Source organism: Cottoperca gobio, chromosome 24 (genome assembly GCF_900634415.1).
Source record: "Cottoperca gobio chromosome 24, fCotGob3.1, whole genome shotgun sequence".
In the NCBI taxonomy this organism is placed as follows: domain Eukaryota; kingdom Metazoa; phylum Chordata; class Actinopteri; order Perciformes; family Bovichtidae; genus Cottoperca; species Cottoperca gobio.
In genome coordinates, this window is record NC_041378.1 from 19346650 (window position 1) to 19366210 (window position 19561).

A 19561-nucleotide genomic window follows, 5' to 3' on the forward strand; every position below is an offset into this window, starting at 1 on the left:
CAACTCATCAAATAAATTGATGATAATAACTAATAAATAAAATACATACATGTTATAAACATGTCTGTACAAGTAATACATACATTAAAATAAACATGTATTTCCTGAATGTATATACCCGTCCTTTATGTGGTACATTTACATTATATGGGTGGGGGCTGGGTGGCAGAGAGCTGTTAAAATATGGAGTCCCCCCAAAAATTCCCTTATTTTGAAATTCGAATGTTGACAGGTATGTAATAACATTTCCATAACAGCATTTTTGAGAAAAGACTTGATAAGACTTTTGGGCAGATCCTTTTCATTTATTGGAACACAGTTGAGGTAGAAAACATGGGTAAAACACATGGGAAGCTAGTACAAACCGTCCAAACACAAAACAGAATACATACAAAAACACACAAGTAGATCTGATTATTATGTTAATCAAATGCATACTCTTTGATTTTGGTATAGCAATTTAAAGCAGACCCACATCTGAAACTGTTCTCCCAACTTTGATGTTAAACAGAGAGCTGAGAGGACATTTGGAGGTGCCAATGGCTGGTATAACAATATTTGTACATGTATCTTTAACTTCAATCAAATAAAAGTAGATTATATATTTCAACATATACATTAAGATTAAGTATACCCTTCTAAAAATAGATATGACATTTCTCACAATGTTTTCAGAAATCAATCAGAGAGAAATATGCAGTACCTTAACAACTGCTTGAATTAACATTATAAATGCATCGAACATCCACTTAGAAAAAAAGGAAAGGAAAGAGAAAGTGTTTTAACCTCAGAATCCTGCTAATCCATAATTCCTTCCTCCATTCATATCCCACCTTCTTTTTTACTATTGCAACCCTGACCAATCACAGCTGGGCTTTAGGCTGTCGTCACAGCGGCACTTGGATCCAACTGGGTGTCCTCACCTCTTCTCAGTGGGCTGCCCGGCCTATAGGAGAGCAAGAAAGGAGGGGTAAAGGAGTTTTAGCTCATGAGTTGATTATGTGGGGTCAGAGGGCTAATCCAATCTGGATTAGACCATGTGGTTTCTCTACAGAGAGGAGGTGAGCTGGTAACATATAACTGGGCACTGTGACTGTAGGTTTGAATTAGAAACACTTTGTAATAAAAGCAGAGTAACTAAATATCTACTGGTAATCGATATAAAAGTATAGCCTCACAGGGATATAAATAATCCATTTTAAAACTGTTATAAACTAAATAAATAATAATAAAAGGCTACAGACTCCTGACCTATCTCCACTATGCAGGGCTGGGCGACGGAGTGTCTAATGAAGTGTAGGATACATTTTTTGAAGCTTGACCCATATTAGGGACTGAAAGTCAAGTTTTTGACAATTCTCTTTTAATTGTCTCTCACAAGTTTTTGTTTCAGTTTCACGAAAGTACCAGTTTACATTACAATGCTTCAGTTCATATTGCACGTGAGTGTTGTAAATTGCTATTAATAACATGGGACTTTGGAGTCCCGGGGGTCTAGGGTATGGGGCAGTTTCCAGTTTTGAACAGTACAAATATTTTTTGTGTTTACCCCTTATCTGCAGCCCAATGTTTGGAATGGGTGTGCTGCTTCTTTCCTCATGCCCCTTGTTCTGTATCACATTTTTTTGTTAGTTTGTTTTTGTGTGGATGTACATTATCTGTTTCCACCTACAATCCCTACTCTACTCCATTCTCCTGTCAACTGCAGAGTAGCTTATATATAGGTCTCATCCCTTTTTTTATTCTAGGTATCTACTCGTACGTTTAAAGCCACCTTTCACAGAATAAAGCATTTTAAAAAGCTTGTTATATATGACCAAATGAAATTTGACAGGCAATTGTCTTGTTCTCATTGTCTTCTTACATGTAGAAGTGAAGTGAACAACTACAGACCTGTCTCTCTTCTTCCATTTCTTTCCAAAATTCTTGAGCCTACGGTCTTTAATAAACACTCGTCTTACCTTCCCCAGAACAACCTTCTTGAGCCGCACCAATCTGGTTTCAAGGCAGGTCACTCAACTGAGACTGCACTCCTCGCTGTCACTAAGAAACTTCACACTGCTAGAGCAGGCTCCCTCTCCTCTATTGTCATCCTTCTGGACCTTTCTGCTGTGATTGACACAATGAACCACCAGATCCTCCTATGCACCCTTCAAGAACTGGGAGTCTCAAGCTCTGCTCTCGCCCTGCTCAAATCCTACCTAAAGGACCTACAGGGTAACTTGAAGAGGGTCTCTGTCGGACACCTGTCAACTCACCACTGGGTCCCCTCCTTTTTTCTCTGTCCAATTTACTTGGCTCTGTCATTCACTCCCAGGTCCGAATTCCAGGTGGCACAAATCTCTCCTTGTTTGGCCGAAATCTCTCAGTGGATGTCCGCACACAACTTGAAACTTAACCTCGAAAAGATCAAATGTACTTTTCTTTCCTTTCCACTCAGACTCAGACTGCAAGGAATCTGGGTGTGACACTGGATGACCAACTACAACAGTCCTCTGCTCCGTTCACTGGTTACCAGTGGCTGCCCAAATCTGCTTCAAGACACTGGTGCTGGCTTACTGTGCTGTGAATGGATCAGGCCTTTCCTACATCCAAGCCTTACACAAAGCATACACCCCAGCTCGCCCCAGATACTCAGTTACCCCTCAAATAAAAAACGCTTGTTTGCTTTCCTGGCTCCAAAATGGTGGAGCAAGCTCCCCATTGATATCAGGTCAGCACACAGTCTCCACACCTTCTGTCGCAGACTGAAAACCCATCTGTTTTTACAGCACCTTGGCCAATAACAAAAATAAATAAATCAAAGAAAATTCTTATTTCTCTATGTGGCACTGGTTGGCTTATTTTTAGCTTATGATGGAGTTTTTATTCTATTGTTTCTGTATGTTGCACTGACATTGGTTTGGCTTATTTGAAGCTATTGTTTTGCACGTAAAATTATTTCACCGTAAGTCGCTTTGGACAAAAGTGTTAGCTAAATGTAATGTAATGTTGTTCAGTAGATCCAGTTTGTCATTTTGCCTCGAGAAACTGTTGAATGCTTTCAGTTTCAGAGAATGTGAAAGGGCAGAAATGCTACAACAAAGGCCTTTTCATCCTAATAAGAATCAACAGATTATTGTTACAATAGGCATGCACATTTTGTCTTATGCTCTTAGTAATTTATATAGTTTATATAGATTTTCTCACAACATAAGTTGAGGGTATGATTTAGGCTTGAACCAATGATATTTCAAATTTGCAGCCAACATCAAATGATTTATGATTCAATTACAATGACAATACGCCTTGTTTTACAACTTGATAAAAACTTCATTAGGAAAGACAATTGGTATTATAGGTAATCAAAAACATGAGCACTATTTCACAAATTAAGTAGGCCATCTACACATACAAGTAGATAAACCAGTTTGTGTGGCTTATTTATTTTGTGTTTGCTGGGAATGCAGATTGTCAGATGTGCTAATATCATTTACTTATTATTATACCCTAATCACAAGGATCTAACCCTTCCTCTGCTTCAAAATATGTCAATGTTTTATATAGCAACAGACCTTTAGCTTTATGGAAGCCTATGGCATAGTCATGTTTTAAAGCACATCATTTCTAACTATGGACACTGCGGCACACTTTCCCCAAGTATTACTATTATTCTATTCTATAAGTAACCAGCCGGTCAAGATTTCTCTCAGCAATAAAGCAACTACAAAGACGAGCAAGTTTTATTTGGACCCACAACTTTGTGATATTACTTACGTATATTCTGTGGTAACAGTCTCACTCCCCTTGGCCTGGGTAGAAGCTGAACATCCACCTTTGGAAAACTCTGAATGGGAAGTCAAACTTGGCCTCTGTTCTGATTGGGTGCGACGGGTAGAGTTGTCTATCCCTCTCGTGGGAAGCCGACCTCGGGAGGCCTCTCCCCATAGTTTGGGAAGTACAGAACCTCCAGAGGGGAAGCAGGGCTGAGAGTTTTGTGAGTCCTTTCGACAGAAGACTGAGCGGGCATCACGAAAAGACACAGACGGAATGATCTCTTCAGTGCTATTATCTGTGGCACGTGTCACTGTTTTTGGAGAACTCGGACGAGATGTGGACTGAGTTCTGAATGCAGGAGGGCTTGGAAATCTGTGGCACACAGAAGGACAAGATGGTGGTAGGCGGACTCTAGAGACAGGTGGGGCTGTCACAGGCTGGCTGTAAGTGGACATCTCACATTCATAAAATTCATTACCTCCGCATCTCTGCCCCATTCTGGCTTGAAGGGGTGAAGGTCCTCTGCCGCTTAATTTTGCTTTATCTCTCTTGTCAGAAGTTTCTCCTGCATTGTGCAGGTGAATCATCTTACATGCCTGTTGATAGAGACAGTTAACATTCTCCATTTCTGGATCCAGATCAGTTTCTGGTTGCTGCTGTGTATCTTGTGCCTCCATAACAGCATCTTGCCTTACAGGACGGGCAGGCAAGATACTGATCGATCTTGGCCTCATGCTGGCTCGGTTTGGCAGCACTTCCACATTCTGCATGGATGCCTTGAGGCGCTGGGAGACTCCAGTCTTTTGGTTTATTATTGGGAGACTTAGAGCCGAATATTCCTGTGACCCTTCCTTATTTCCTGGTATGCCGTCATTTCTCTGAAAGGAATTGTCCATCAGAACCTCTGGGGGCGGAGGTGGCAGGTTGTCAGCATCTAGGTCATCTCTGCCTTCAGGCCAGCTGTTATTGCTATTATTGTTATAGCTGTTATTGTTGCCATTGGTGACTAACCCCCCCTCATTTCTATTTACTGTGTCAGATAATTGAAGGATCCGACTTTTCCTGTGCCTCCTGATATGAGGTGGGATATTAGCAAGGCTCTGCCCTGGTCTACCATCAACCCCTTGGCTAAAGGTATTTATGAGCCTTCTGACAGAGCGATGCTTGGGTGGTTGGGGTGCTAACATTGGTATGAAACCAGGTGATTGATTTGTTCTGAAAGGGCCTTTTTGTGCACCTAATGATCCACTTATTGAATGCCGTCTTAGTCCAGCTCTATACAGGGTATAATGAGAACCTGCTAGCTCCTTCTTTTTCATTTGTTGATCCAAGTTCTTCTGGCTCTTTTGTAGCTCCATCATAATGTTTACACACCTGGTTGATGAAGAGTGTTCAGGTTTGGTTGCAGTGACAGCAGTCAGGGGCCGTTTTACTGTAGGCTGCCAATCCTGTATGTAATTACTACACATGGAAAGAAAAGGTTGACTGGGATCTGGTGGGGAAGAGTTCGACCTCTTCCTCTCAGGCCTTTCACCTTCATCATCCTCATACTCTTCATCGTCATCGTCATCCTCGTCCTCCTCCTCGTCCTCGTCCTCTTCCTCGTCTTCGTCATCTTCATTATATCCTACCAGGTTGGGTAAATTAGTGGGCAGAGTATCAAATGCACCACGAATGTTGATTCCAGATCCACAACTTCCAGATCCAGAACTCCCACGGTGGCGGCGATGCCTTTCCGACCCTGTTAGACTCTCATTTTCTCCCCCAATACCGCTGTCCTCACTGTGCAGAGCCAAATCGTCGGGGTTAGACTTCCTCATGGCAGCCTCTTCCACCCGTGCCAGCACTTGAGCCAACCTTTGCTCTGCTGCCTGCTTAGCCTGCAGCTTCTCAGTAAGTAATTTAGAGAGGGAAGAAAAATACTCCACTGCCTCCTCAAGGGTACTGTCACCCAGTGCTTTGACCGAGCCCCCCACAAACCTAATTTTCTCTGTTGAATGCTGGAGCAGTTGCTGTAATAGATCTGGAGGTGGATTTGGGGGGTTGGCTGGATCAGTCATACATTTTGGTGGCATAAAAACTGGGCCCATCATTCCAGAATTCAAGACCATGTAATCCCCATGCTCCTTCAACATGAACTCCCCCTCTTCAGCCATCTCCTCTAGAGCCTGGTTGATCTCCTCGAAGCGCAACACGAAAGCAAACATTGTGGGCTGTATGGACAGTTGTGTCTCTGCGGCCTGGTCCAGCAGGCTCAACAGGGTCTCATATTTGGAGATGTTTGGATTTAGAAAGGCATAGGCTTCCTGGTGAGCCCTCACCATGCATGGCGGGAAGTCCAACTTTGTCTGGACAATAGAGGATTTTTTCTGCTTTTCGGTAGACCTTCTCTTGCCTTTATTTTTCCTTCTTTTCTCCGTCTTTTTAATCTTATCCGTTTGTAAAACCTCTTTGACTATTTCTTGGGGAATCACATTCACCTCTTGTTCATTTATGTCCTCTGTGTTTTGGGCAACCGTTGTGTCAGAGGCAAACTGAGACCAAGCAATCTCTTTTGTATGATGTTCTTCAATGGGTAGAGGAAGTTCATTTTCTTTCTCGTCGGTCTTGAAACATTGATCCTTCTGTTCTTCAGGTCTAGAGTCAACACCGTCTTGTGGTGCTTCAGCCAGAAGATTCTTTTGAGGTCCAGGGCCTTCTGGCTTTGAAAATAACTTTCCTTTGGATGGAGAGCAACCCATTTTTGCATACAAACGTGGTTCAAGAAAACCTTAATCTCTTTCTCTGAAGAAAAATGAGTCAGGAGAAAAAGTGAAAGCCCAAGAGTAAATCCATGGGTAAGGATGTGTGTATTTCGTTAGTCAAGGTCTTCTAGAATCCTCCAACAATGTCCATTTGCTGGCAGTCAAGCCTTCTCATACTAGTTTGCCTATATTTATTCCGTTATTTTATGCTTTCTCCTCAGAATTTTGCGTTGAAAGAGTGCAGGAAAGACAGCTGCAACCTGTTGAGTGAACCTACCAAGGCTTGGGATGGTAAGGAGCTGAGAGGATAAGACGGATTGGGAGGTTTCTACCTTCTCTCTTCTACAGCATGCACAGATGGTCATGTTAAGTCCATCAACACACACGTTCACGCACACAAACACACACAGGCATGTAAGTCTTTAAGCTCATCAGGTTAATCAGAGCCAACTTTGTCAGGTGATGTTTTTAGCCTCATCCACTGTGCTGTAGGTAATTTCCATGCAACTGTTGGGTTCACTTGAGAGATAAACAACGCTGTTTTTTGCAGACTGATTACCAGAAATATCCAACTTACCTTGTTGTATCCTATATAATATTTTACCGCATTGTAAATATAGAAATATAGTACAACTTTTTGATGTTGTACACACACACGCACACACGCACACACACACACACACACACACACACACACACACACACAGACAGACACACACACACACACACACACACACACACACACACACACACACACACACACACACACACACACACACACACACACACACAGAAACTCACTTGTAGCCTTTACCGTAAATGTGCAAAGAGAGAAGAGTTTCAAGCTTTCTGAGAAAATGAAGACAGGAACTACATTAAGAGAGCTATCAAGTCACACTAGACACCTATCAGGTTGTGTTGTCACACCTTCATGTCATTGTGACAGTTTGGCACTCTTTACAGGAAATCTCTTGGACCAAAAATATTTGATCACCCTTACGTCAGCTAAAATGTCCATTTTAAACAATGGCGAACCTCAATGTCATCATAAACCAAAAGAAATTCTCACCTGGCATTAATCCAGTGCAAAAAATAAACTGAATTGGTTTGCGTGAGAGATATTGGTAGGCTTGTCATGTATTTATATTTGATTTCTAATCTAAAAATAGGTGGTTTGAACACTAAAGTTCAAAAGTTTGGAATATCCTGACTACCCTTTTTTATGTATTGTCTTTTGTGCTTTTGGGTTGGGGAAAGTACTCGTTAAGAACTAATTGATTTTTGTATGAAGGCCTTGCAATAAAAGTAATATTTTTCACATAGAGAACAAAACGCTGTACAATTTTTCAACCAGACTGACAATTAGGGCAGAAAGAGAATGACATCTTTGAGCAACAGTTTAATATGAATAGAAGAAATAACAAGTCATTGGTCAAAGAAATTGGAAGCTTATCATTAAAATGTGTGCAGATTTAAAAAGGAACCTGTTTTATTGTGCACAATATTGCCAACATATATGCCTATATATAAGCCTTTATAAAACGGACATGTCAAATCAAGCAATCTGATTGGTTCTTAGCCGTGGTATAATGAGCGTATATCACGGGTGGAATTGTAGTTACTTTTCACAACAAGTCAGTATCCCTCCGCGTCTGAGAAAAAGCTACAACCGTTACAGCTGTTAAATTACGTCCGTTAAGAAACAAACTTACAAAGCTTTACTCTGGAGGAGTGGATTGATCAGTGCCTATCTCCAGAGAAAAAAGCCCCTGAAAGACGACATGCAGAGCTACGTGAAGAGCAGGTAGACCAAATGAAAAAAAAACGAAACGAACAGCGTGAAGCAAACAAAATGGGCAGTTAAGTGCTTTGAACATCATTATTTAATAATAAAAACTATTTAAATTGGAGTGTGTATTTTTCTTTCATATTGCCACACTTGGTAACCGTTTTATAAAAGCAATAGCTCACTTCAGACCGTGATATATGCTCATTATATCACAGTGAAGGGGGTTAACTGCCTCCGCTTCGCGTCGGGCCGAACCACGCCCCTTAACTGTGATATAATGACCATATACCACGGCCTGTCGTGAGCTATTGCTTAAATATACAGTATAAATATATATATAAAGCTGAACCTAACAGGCCTGTTGCTTTAGCAACGCAATTCTTTAAACCTCACAATAGAAAGAGAAGGTTATTCAAAGTTTATTCCTATTGGAATTGGATCAAGGAATATCAGCTGAACATAGTATAGACTGAAAAATTACAGTGTAAACCTCTTCAATCTAACCACTGAGTAGACTGAAGAGGGCCCAAAGACAAAAAGACTAACAAACTCCTGATTCAAAAACTACAAATTCAAATTTGAAGGATATCTGGGGAGCGAAAAATGGTTACAACAGTATTCTCCCAAATCATGCAACGCTGTGTATTATAAAAGAAGCTAACTCTCTCAAAGCATCTCAGTAATCCTCAGGTGTATTGCAGGAACTGGGAAAGCTATTGGCTAACCGAACAGAAGGAGCTTAAACTGCTGGAGGTCTACTTAATGTGCTGTCTGTCTGTAAGGAACTTTACTTTTTGAGTACATTTATATATTTTACATTATACTTTAGCACAATTCACAGGTAAATATTGTACGTATAATATTAATATACTCTAGATACTCATGATATTCTCTCTTATTGGCGTGTTTGAGTTTTGCTCTGGTACGTTTGTGTACTCGGTTTTTATCTGTTTTGGTGACCTCTGAAGTTGCTCGATCCATTCCTGATATATGTTTACAATCTTTCTATACTTCTGAGTGTTTATTCTGTAATGTTATTATGTTGGTCTATTCCATACACACAATATCTATTGCATCTCCGTCCGTCAAGGGAAAGGGATCCCTCCTGTGTCGCCCTTCCTGAAGTCTTTGAAGGTGTTGTAAGATGTACAGATTGTAAAGCCCCTCGAGGCACATTTGTGATTTTTTTGGGCTATATAAATAAAATTGACTTGATTTGACTTGACTAACTCCACTGTATATTTAGCAGCTACAGTTACTAGTTACTTTTACCTAAGATTTGACCTACATTCAGCTTTTAAAATATGATCATCTTATAAAATATAATTAGTTCTTAATGATGGAGACTTGAACCTTCCCAACACACCAATATGATATAATATAATATGATATAATATTATATAATATGATGTAATATAATATGGTTTTGCTATACTTAATTACTTAAGTTTACCTCGCTCATATATGCAGTGTTATTGTGCTGTATGAAACTCTTGTTTATGGTATCTCTGATATGTTCTTTTCTGATTTGTAATCAGTATAATTTTCTTGTCCAATACCGTCTTCACAGTTTCACAAGTGTTTAGGTTGTAAAGATGTAAAAACCTCACATGCAATCCACTGTCTTCAACCTTATTTGAAGTGTTTAGCTCACTACGTAGCTGTGCACCTATTTACCTATTTATTTCAATATAACCAAACACATAATCCAGGTATTGTCACTGACACATGGATCTTACATTTTTTGATTCATGCACAAAAGAAAAAGTGATCTGATTGAGATCTAACTCAATCTAAGTAGATTAAAGATAACTCTCTATTTTCTGCATTTTAACACCGATTAAATCTCTATATCATACTAGTTCTTGGGTGTGTCAGCAGAAACAGAAAACACTGCTACAATAGCTGCATTGTGACTTCAACTGTTCACAGAGAGTTGCAACAGCACGGAGCAGGATGTTGGCTTCCTATCTTTGCTGTTACCAGGAAGTATTTGATCATTTTTATGAATGCTGACAATGCTACATCACTGGTTTTGAAAAGATCAGACTTAGATATAGGAAAATATGAAGCAGATGAGAGCTACAATGAGAGATTAAACTACGTGTTTTCTGATGTCTTCAGATCCATTGTTGTTGAGCAGTGTGGCTGTGTTGGCAGGACTAACGGCTTTAATACCTTTGAGGTGGATCAGTAGTAGTTGTGTAACAATCAAGTAGCTATGTGTCAGCTGTTGGCCTTCCAGCTTTGTCTCTTGAAGTAAACTCTGAAGTTGACCTCTCGGCTGATGACAGCGGGCTTTCCTTTACCATGCATATGTTAATGTGAGCACACAAACAGACTACATCCAAAGACCTGATCTAAATATCACTTACTGTTTATTGATTGATTTTAACCCATATGTCCTTTCACATATTCACTACTGTGGGTAAGTGCAGCCAATTATATATATATATATATATATATATATATATATATATATATATATATATATATACATATATACACATATATATATACGTATATATATATATATATATATATATATATATATATATATATATATATATACATATATACATATATACATATATACATACAGTATATCTCAAAAGTGAGTACACCCTTTAGATTTTTGCAAATATTCTGTTATATCCTTTCAGGGGATAACATTATCCTACTGAAACTTTGATATAACTTAAAGTAGATAAATGAGATATCTTTTTTAAACATAAAGAAGAAATCCAATCCACTGCAAGTGGAATGCCTGCCAGAGTAATATGTATGATGTTTAGTAGTCAGATGTAATGTTCTCTAAACATCTATCAGTCTTATCGCTGCACATGTTAAAGCCTCTTTTGTGATCAACTGTTGCGTCTACAATGGGCTTAAGAACCAAGTTAAAGCCTCCAACAATGATAATTATTCCTTTCCCTTGAGTCATTATTAACTCTGGTATTTGAGTCATGAGTTCAGGCCCTACATCTGGTGGATAGTAAACGTTCATCAGAGATATTTCAGTTGAATACATTTTTCCTACTGCCAAAATAAATCTTCCTTCCTTATCCTGTAAACAGCAACTCCCCTTCTTAATGAGCTATATGAGGACAAAAACACTTGTGCAGATGTTATTTTACTTTTTATCTTCTCCTTATGTCAAGTGAGTTTCTTGGAGAAACAGTATATCTCTCTTTTCCTCCTTCAATTGTTGAAGTACTTGTTTTTATTAATACAGCTCTTGAGGCTTAACATTGACTTAAATGAACATTTATTTAAATCATTTTCAAGTTACTCATAAAATAGATATTTTATGTTGTTCTATGTATATGCATGATTCTAGCTGTTAACTCTGCGTATCATTTGGTGCATCTTTTTGTTCTGTAGTGTATACTGCGTTGAGGAGTGTAGATAGGATATAAACAACATGGAAGGTGGGAAGGCCAAACAAATATAGTGCGTAATAAAACCAAAAGGTGACTTTCTTTGCTACCTTAAAGCTTTGGTAACATCTAGAACTAGTATTTATTGTACCTGTCATTTTTCCATCACAAAAAAAATATTAATGCACTCAGAGCTCCCCAAACAATCATAATATAATTTGGTACGTTCTGATTTCCTCTGTTGTGCACTTTTTCCTTTAAAGCTCCCCTTTTGAGTTTCTGACTAAATGTTGAAATGGATTAATTGCAGAGATTAACAGAGATCATTAAACTTGCATGTCTACATATATGTTACTGTCTTTTACTCACTTGGTGAACATTATAAATAGGGAATGTAAGGTATCATTAACAGTAGTCAGTGAATATAGATAGACAGCCTATTAAATGCAAAGTATTCATAGTTTACATTTGAGAAGATTATTTGAAACAAGCTCTCAGTCTCAAAAAGGTTGGTGACCCCTGCTTTAAATGCTTTAATCCATGACTCCAACTGGGCTTCCTGGATCATATTTCATTGTCTCAACAGTACCTGAAGCAATACTCCCTTACTAACCCATGTTGTTTTAACTGCTGCTTTTGGTCTAAACATGAATAATGTTTTATCATTTGATATGGCCCATCAACAAATAGTGCACAGCTTTTACATTCACTTTCAATTCACATCGTCTTGACAAAAAGAAAGCCTTGTTAAGTAGCAAGTTATTCAGCTATTTAACAGTATGTACTACAGTAAATGGTAAATGGACTGTCTTACAAATGTTGCACATATGAGGTACTTAGTTTATTCCAAAGTAAGTTTTTACAATCAAGGAATTTGCTTTGGTGTGTTGGTGCATAACATAAACAAAGTATAAGAAAATTAAATAAAAGCAAGTATTGCAAACTTAAATATAGAAATAGAAAATTAGAATAAAAATATGAAAATATACTGTAGAAATATGTAAAATACATCAACAGTAAAATGAAAGAGCTGTGTCGTTTATAAAGTGGTAGTTTGTGCAGTAATTTGCAAAAATGTCCAAGGAATACAAAATGTACAGAAATAAAGTCCTGACGATGTGGGTTAATGTAACGCATATAGACAGATGTGAAGTCGGTAATGTAATGTGTCGTGTCTATGGGAGGGGGAAAGAGTCCATGTCTGTGGGATCCTGGGCCATGTTGATGAGGCCAGTTGCAGATGAGAAGAAACAGTTTTTTCTGGCGTTTCTCACAGACCGCAGCCTCCTGCCAGAGGGGAGTGTTTCAAAGAGTTTTTGTCCAGGGTTGGCTGTGTCGGCCACCATCTTTCCTGCCTGCCTCACAGAGTCCTGGTGTCTTACAGGTCCTGGAGGGACAGCAGAATTCAGCCAATCTCCTTGTCACCTGACCGAATGATACGCTGTAGTCTGCCTTCGTCCTTCGCTGTGGCAGCAGCATATCAGATGGTGATGGAGGAGGGGAGGATGGACTCGATGATGGCAGTGTAAAAGTTCACCATTGTCTTTGGTAGGTTGAACTTCTTCAGCTACCACAGGAAGTACATAATGTTCTGATGTTCTGCCCAGGAAGTGGGAGGACTCCAAAGTGTTGACTGGAGATTCACCCAGGTTGATGGGGGCAGGTGGATTGTGGACTTCCTTCCGGAAGTCCACAATCATCGGCGCTGTCTTCACGAGTCAAATATTTTTTACTTTATATAACTTGTAGTGGTATACAACACAAATGTGTCATCCTTGGTTGTCTGTATGTTGAAGAATACAACATCAGAACTTTCTTTTTTTAGTTTATATAGATTTACAGCACAAAGATCTTACAAAAGATTGACTTTCAAAAGGGAAATATCAGTGCAGTGCATATCAAACTTTCCTGGAACCAGTTTTAGCAGGATATACTCCTCTTACGTCCCCTTGTCAGTTTTTTTCCTATCCCAAGATAGAAAGAATTGCTCCTCAATCTAGTTGCTGTATTTGATATGAAAAACGTCTCACTACTTTGTGAGAGTTTATTCAATCCAGGGGTATCTATGTCTATCTCTGTCACCAAATCAAGATTTGGACTGGAGATGATTCGCCATCTCCTCAGAATCCTTTCCAATGTATCTGTATTTGACCCCCAAAGTGCTTGGTAGCACGTGGGTAAAAAGTGACAAAAGATGATGCCATAGCTGGATACTAGAATTGCTGAAGCCTGAACAGGAGTGCCTTTTTCATTGTTGGTGATATAGACTGGGATAAAACACACCCATACAAACAAGTACATCAACATGCTAAAGATTATGTGGCCTGTTTCACTGAACTCCTGTGGAACCTTCCTGCCTTTAATGGCCAAGAGGAAGCCAACCAATGCTAGCAGAGCTATGTAGCTCAACATAATACCAAAACCTATGTATGTCTCACCTTCACTACACTGGATAACTTTCGTCATGCTTTGAGGGGAAGGAGGTGTGTCATCAATATGAGGAGAATCCAAGATCAGCCATAGAAGACAGATGATCCCCTGGACAGTAGTTATGATGATGACAATTACAGGTGGCTTGTAAAGTTTGTGTAGTCGCCGGCTTGTGAGCCGACCAAAGGGAAGGAAAGCCAGGAAGGTACGATAGGCCTTGACTAGGATGCAGGACACACACAGGGTGAAGCCCATGGCATACATTACCTGGCGGGCCCGGCACAGATGTACACTGGGCTTGCCCATGAAGCATATCACACTTGCGAAGCTCACTGACAGACCAGCCATCATCACACAGGACAATCTCACCTCAGCTCTTTTCATAGGTGGGGAATCTCTGTACACCAAAAAGATAATGAAGATAACCAACAAGAGCAACGTGCCAAAGGCTGCGGCTGCCATCATGACGATGGGATGAGGATGGCTCCATCGCAAGTAGGACTCCTCCCTTGGCCTGCACTCATCCCAACCCTTGAGAGACCAACTTCCATTGTGACACAATTTGCAGATATGAAGGTCTGTTAGAGATAAAGGTGATGTACATAATAGTCAGAAATAAGGCCACTCTGTTATTTTTAGTTCTGCAGGAGGCCAACAAATCTGAAATCTGAAGTTCACAGCAATAGAAACACAATATACTTTTAAAAGCCACCTGTTATTTACTTTGAAAAGAGGCATATGAACAGCATTACTCAAATATAACATATGGGCACAGCCAAAACTCTACCTGTAAGGGCCCCAGTGGGTTTATATTTGGATGTTAAATTTAACACAAAATCAGTATCAATATTAATCAGACATACCCCAGCCATCTGAGTAGTACCCCTCCAGACATTGGGTGCAGTTGTAACAGCAGGACACGTTCAAGATCTTCTTCACAGAGCCAGGAGGGCAGCGTTTTGAGCATCTACACTTAGGGTTCTGAAAGAGCAAAACAAGGGAACAAGAGTATCTGTAACTGATCAATCTGTAGAGAGATGGCCTGTAACTTTGAAACTAGCCTTTGTTCCACTAAACCTGGTCTTTCTAAAAAGCTGAAACATATCTTCTACTACTGTAAAATACAAACTATTGTTTTAGCATTAACAAAATGTCATGTGAGCAGCAATCAATGCTATAATGCTGTATGAGTATGCTGGTGTCTTACCGTGGTATTGGCTGTTGCAAACCAAATGAAATCTTTCTTATCGATTTCTATTTGTTCAACAAGGACGTGGTATTTCCCAATCCTTTGAAATCTTCTGTGGTGTCCATCCTTTTCCCACATTATCAGATCATAAAAACCTAAGAAATCACCATTTTTGTCAAAGAAGAAGTTGTGGTTGTCGAATTTGAACTGAACTTTCTTCAGTTCTTCAAGAAGCTGCAAGGGTAGAAAAAACAGTAAATTTGAATTGTTCTTTTGCAGAGATCAGTCATACAATTTCCAAAAGTATTATTATTACATTGTAATTTCTAAATTAGAAAGAAGCTACACTTTTAAATTTAAATCTGTTCTCATGTGAAGATGATATAAATTCTTACCTTCCATGGTGGGAAGTTGATTTCTCCCGAGCATGAAGAACTATTGCACTTAAGTAGCTTTTTGAGAGCATTTGCTGTGGCCCTCACAGCTACTTTATTAAGGAAGGCATCACTTGTATCCAGAGCCTTTACAAGATAGTCATCATTTTGCTCTTGAGGATCCTTGAAATTACATGCATCGCCAGATTTAATTTTCAGGAGATCAGGAGAGGGACAATAGGATGGAGGTTTGTTTGAGAAACATTCTGGTGTGCAGTTGAATCTCAGGCTCTTGTATTCTTCAATGAAGTTGTTGTATCCTCCTGGGGTTGCTGTTAGATTCTTGAGATATTCATCAAATGATTTACTCTTGCTCGTAACAAATGTAAAACCCAAGATGTCCCCAACCTTGTTGATGCCATCCATTTTGGCAAGAGAACTGCTCCTGGACCAGGCATCACTGGAAATCCAGATCCTTGATGTGTTTGTCTTGATCATTTCCTTAAAGAGGAGCTCCACCAGCTCTGCCTTAAGGATTAGCAGTACCACCTGGGCACTGGAGGATTGGATCTGCAGGGCGACTTGTTTGATTCGTTGCATGCTTTGGGAATGATCGAGGTAATGAGGCACCACCTCCTGGTAGTCCAAGCACACACCATTTTCCTCAGCATCCTCGAGAAAGCTCTGGAAAGCTGCACTGCCGTATTCATCATCCCCATACACAACCCCGACCCAGTTCCACTCATAGTGACGCATCATTTTGGCCACTGCTTTGGTCTGATGCTTATCACTGGGAATAGTGCGCATAAAAACTGGGTAGCGCAGTTTATCACTCAGGTCTGGTGCAGATGATGTGCTGCTAAGCTGAATAAGATACAATTAGGTTTTTTTAAGAATATTTTTGAATACAGAAAAAAATATAGTTAAATATAAATTGTATGCAAGATTTAAGCACCCAAAAGTCCCCTGAAATCCCAAAATTTGCACAACAAAAATAAGGACTACACCTTTAAATATTAGCAGGGTTAGTATATTACAATATTTGATATACTAGAATACTACAAATATGACAAATATTATAAACTTTTAATTATAATGAAATATGCTTGCTTGGTTCATTGCAGGAGGATAGCACTGAGACCTATGTCTGAAATACACGGCCTGTCACTGAAATTGATCATCCAACTCCCGATAAGAAGCCAAATATATATTCGACATATATTCACTAAATACAGGGCAGTGAAATGTTGCTGATCAGACAGAATTTTATGACTTACTAGAGGGATCATGTATACATTCAGGAGTCTGGCCACAGCTATGGACACCTCAGAGTATAAAGCTCCTAAAATAATCTTGACTCTGGGCCTGAAGTCGTTGTAGTCGCACTCTACATTCAGAGTCCTGTTGACTGTGAGCATGTACCCCACATTCTGCAACGCCTTGCTCGCATCAGAGCATGTGTCACACATCAAATACCCAAGACGCACTCCTGGGAGGAAGCCAGCTGCATTTATCGCCTCTATTTCGTGGATTGCAGCCAAGGATCTCATAAATGACTCCAGATGAAAACTGAAAATGGACAGTGAAGAAAAATATTTAAGTCTCTGGGTTCAAGGAACTGTGGTAAAAAAAGCAAACTGTTAACATATTTTTTTTATAAATGTAAATCTTAAAAAAGGTATCCAAAAAAAGTAATTAAAAACATTAACTCTATTGAAATGTCTTATTAGGGCCATTGTAGGTATACAAAAAAAAGAAAATTATGAAGCTGGGGGACTGGGGTAATATTCCGAGAACAAACTCAAAATTTCAAAGATCAAAGTTGTAAATTGAGATTAAATTTGGATATTCTCTGGGATTACAGTTCTGAGGAAAACCTCACCAATTGATGAGAAAAAAAACTTTCTCTGGAATTAATAAATCATAAATTTGAGAGATTAAATCCACAAATTTAGGAAACAAAAGAAAAAAAGAAAAGGGAAAATGGTGGGTTTTTCTAAAGAATCACATCGTTTCACTCTGCCTTTAATCTCAAAGAATTTCTGTTTTTTTTTCTCACACAATTTATAAGAGAGAATGAGAGAATACCTTTTTATTTAATGTTCTTCTAAATGTGTTGTTTAGTTTTTTCTTTGATTTACGTCATCAGAAATTATTTTTGCCTTTTCTCCGAATATTTGATATATTATATATTATAATAATAATAATAATAATAATAATAATAATAATAATAATAATAATAATAATAATAATAATAATATATATATTTTTTTCCTTTTTCTTTTACCTACAATGGCCCAAATCACAGTCTATCTCTAGGAGACATAATAAATACAATTCTTACGCAAACTAATAACACTACAAGCCACATATTTAAAATTAAAGATATACTTCCTGACACATATGTGAATACCATCTAATGTAGAAAATATATCTGTTCTTATACTCACTCTGAGCAGTGGTAGCTGTCAGGTCTAATCCGTTCATGTAGAGCCGTCACTTTATGATGGCATGGCGACAATATACCTATCACAATGTCCCCAGAAACCTGTGCCCCGCAAATAGACTGAGCAAAGTCACATCCATCCACAAGAGCTGGGATGATGCTCAGTATTGTCAGGGTCGAGAAGAAGCTGTTCAGCAGAGGGCACATCCACATCTTGAATGGCATGTTTAAAAAAGCACTTCAGGGATGTGCAGGAACACTTATCTCTCAAATTAAATTTGGGAGGGGCAAGACATCGTGTGAGCAAGAAACCTGTTTTAAGGAGGAACTGAAAATAATATTTCTTGCTTTAAGTGTTATCCTCCAGACACTCCCTTGTGTGCTGACACAAGGAAGCATATACTATCTTTACCTGATACAATTGTTGGGTAGAATAATGAAGAGTGCTGCTTCTGTGGTTCCTGAAGTGGAAGCGAAGTTATTTATTTGCCACTTGTTCTCATAAAAACAATATCATTCTCATAACTGTTTGCTTTTTGAAGTGGTTTTCTTTTTTGTTTGCTGAGACAGCCCAGCATGAACTGTGTTGTTCTTTAATCTGTTTGGCTGTGCACTCTTCTCTTGCCAGGAAGTCTGAGGGTGCAGCTAGAGTGCTCATAGTAGTTGAGTCAGACCAGAATTGGTCATGCAAAAATCAGGTACGACAAGACAAAGTGGCAGCACACCTACTGTAGGAGGGTCAAGACAGCATTCCAACTGCTGTGAAACTTTAAACGTTTAGGATTTTTTGTCGTTTCCCTCTTAACATAACACTCTTTTGTCACACACACAAGTTGTGTTGGGACTTTGTGTTATTTCCTCTTTTATACAGGTTAGTTGATGCTTAGTTTCAAGTCTCCATCCATCCACCCATGCAATTTCAACCCGTTCTAGATTTTCACCTTGTCACATACGCCTGGTCAGGGTCCCTTGCCGTCACCTTTTAACGCATTCGGTAATCCTAAATGTCAAACTATGAGGCTCCACCGTGGTCGCAGTTTTATGGTTAATGCTGTGAATTTAAAGAAAACTACTGGGTTATGTTAAGGTTGGTTAGAATTAGGAACACATTGTGGTTTGGGTTATAATAAGTATGTTTGGTATGTAAGTTAAGTATAGTCAACATATATTAGTCACCTTTGACTTTTGGTTCCACACGGGACACAGACAGCGGTCTCCTGGGTGAAAGTCTTGTGTTTGTGCCATCCATCAACCCTGACCTCCTTCCCATGTGATCTTTATACTAAATCACCTGACTTCCGTACTATTTTGCTGTGGCTGTGTTGCTGTGGTTTGTATTGGAATTAGTTGAAATCCTGTTGTGTTTCAAACAGACACTAAAGGTTGCCTTGTGTGTCGAGAGTCATGACAAAATGTTGGTATTTGACGACATTAGAATGCATATTTCCATATC

At 39.1% G+C, this 19561-nt stretch overlaps 2 protein-coding genes across 2 annotated transcripts; both read right to left on the bottom strand.

The window, feature by feature from the left end:
• Nucleotides 1-876: 876 nt before the first annotated feature.
• On the bottom strand, nt 877-6497 carry pcare2 (photoreceptor cilium actin regulator 2). Its single transcript, XM_029425901.1, has 3 exons — nt 5291-6497; nt 3757-3997; nt 877-946 (listed from the first exon to the last, which is right to left on the bottom strand). The coding sequence occupies exons 1-3, from the start codon at nt 6495-6497 to the stop codon at nt 877-879; spliced, it is 1518 nt and encodes a 505-aa protein (XP_029281761.1).
• A 6347-nt stretch (nt 6498-12844) lies between these two features.
• olfcb1 (olfactory receptor C family, b1) lies at nt 12845-18321 on the bottom strand. The gene is made up of 7 exons (XM_029425902.1): nt 18113-18321; nt 16940-17231; nt 15684-16526; nt 15307-15522; nt 14963-15080; nt 13703-14677; nt 12845-13056 (listed from the first exon to the last, which is right to left on the bottom strand). The coding sequence occupies exons 1-7, from the start codon at nt 18319-18321 to the stop codon at nt 12845-12847; spliced, it is 2865 nt and encodes a 954-aa protein (XP_029281762.1).
• Between the last annotated feature and the right edge of the window lie 1240 nt (nt 18322-19561).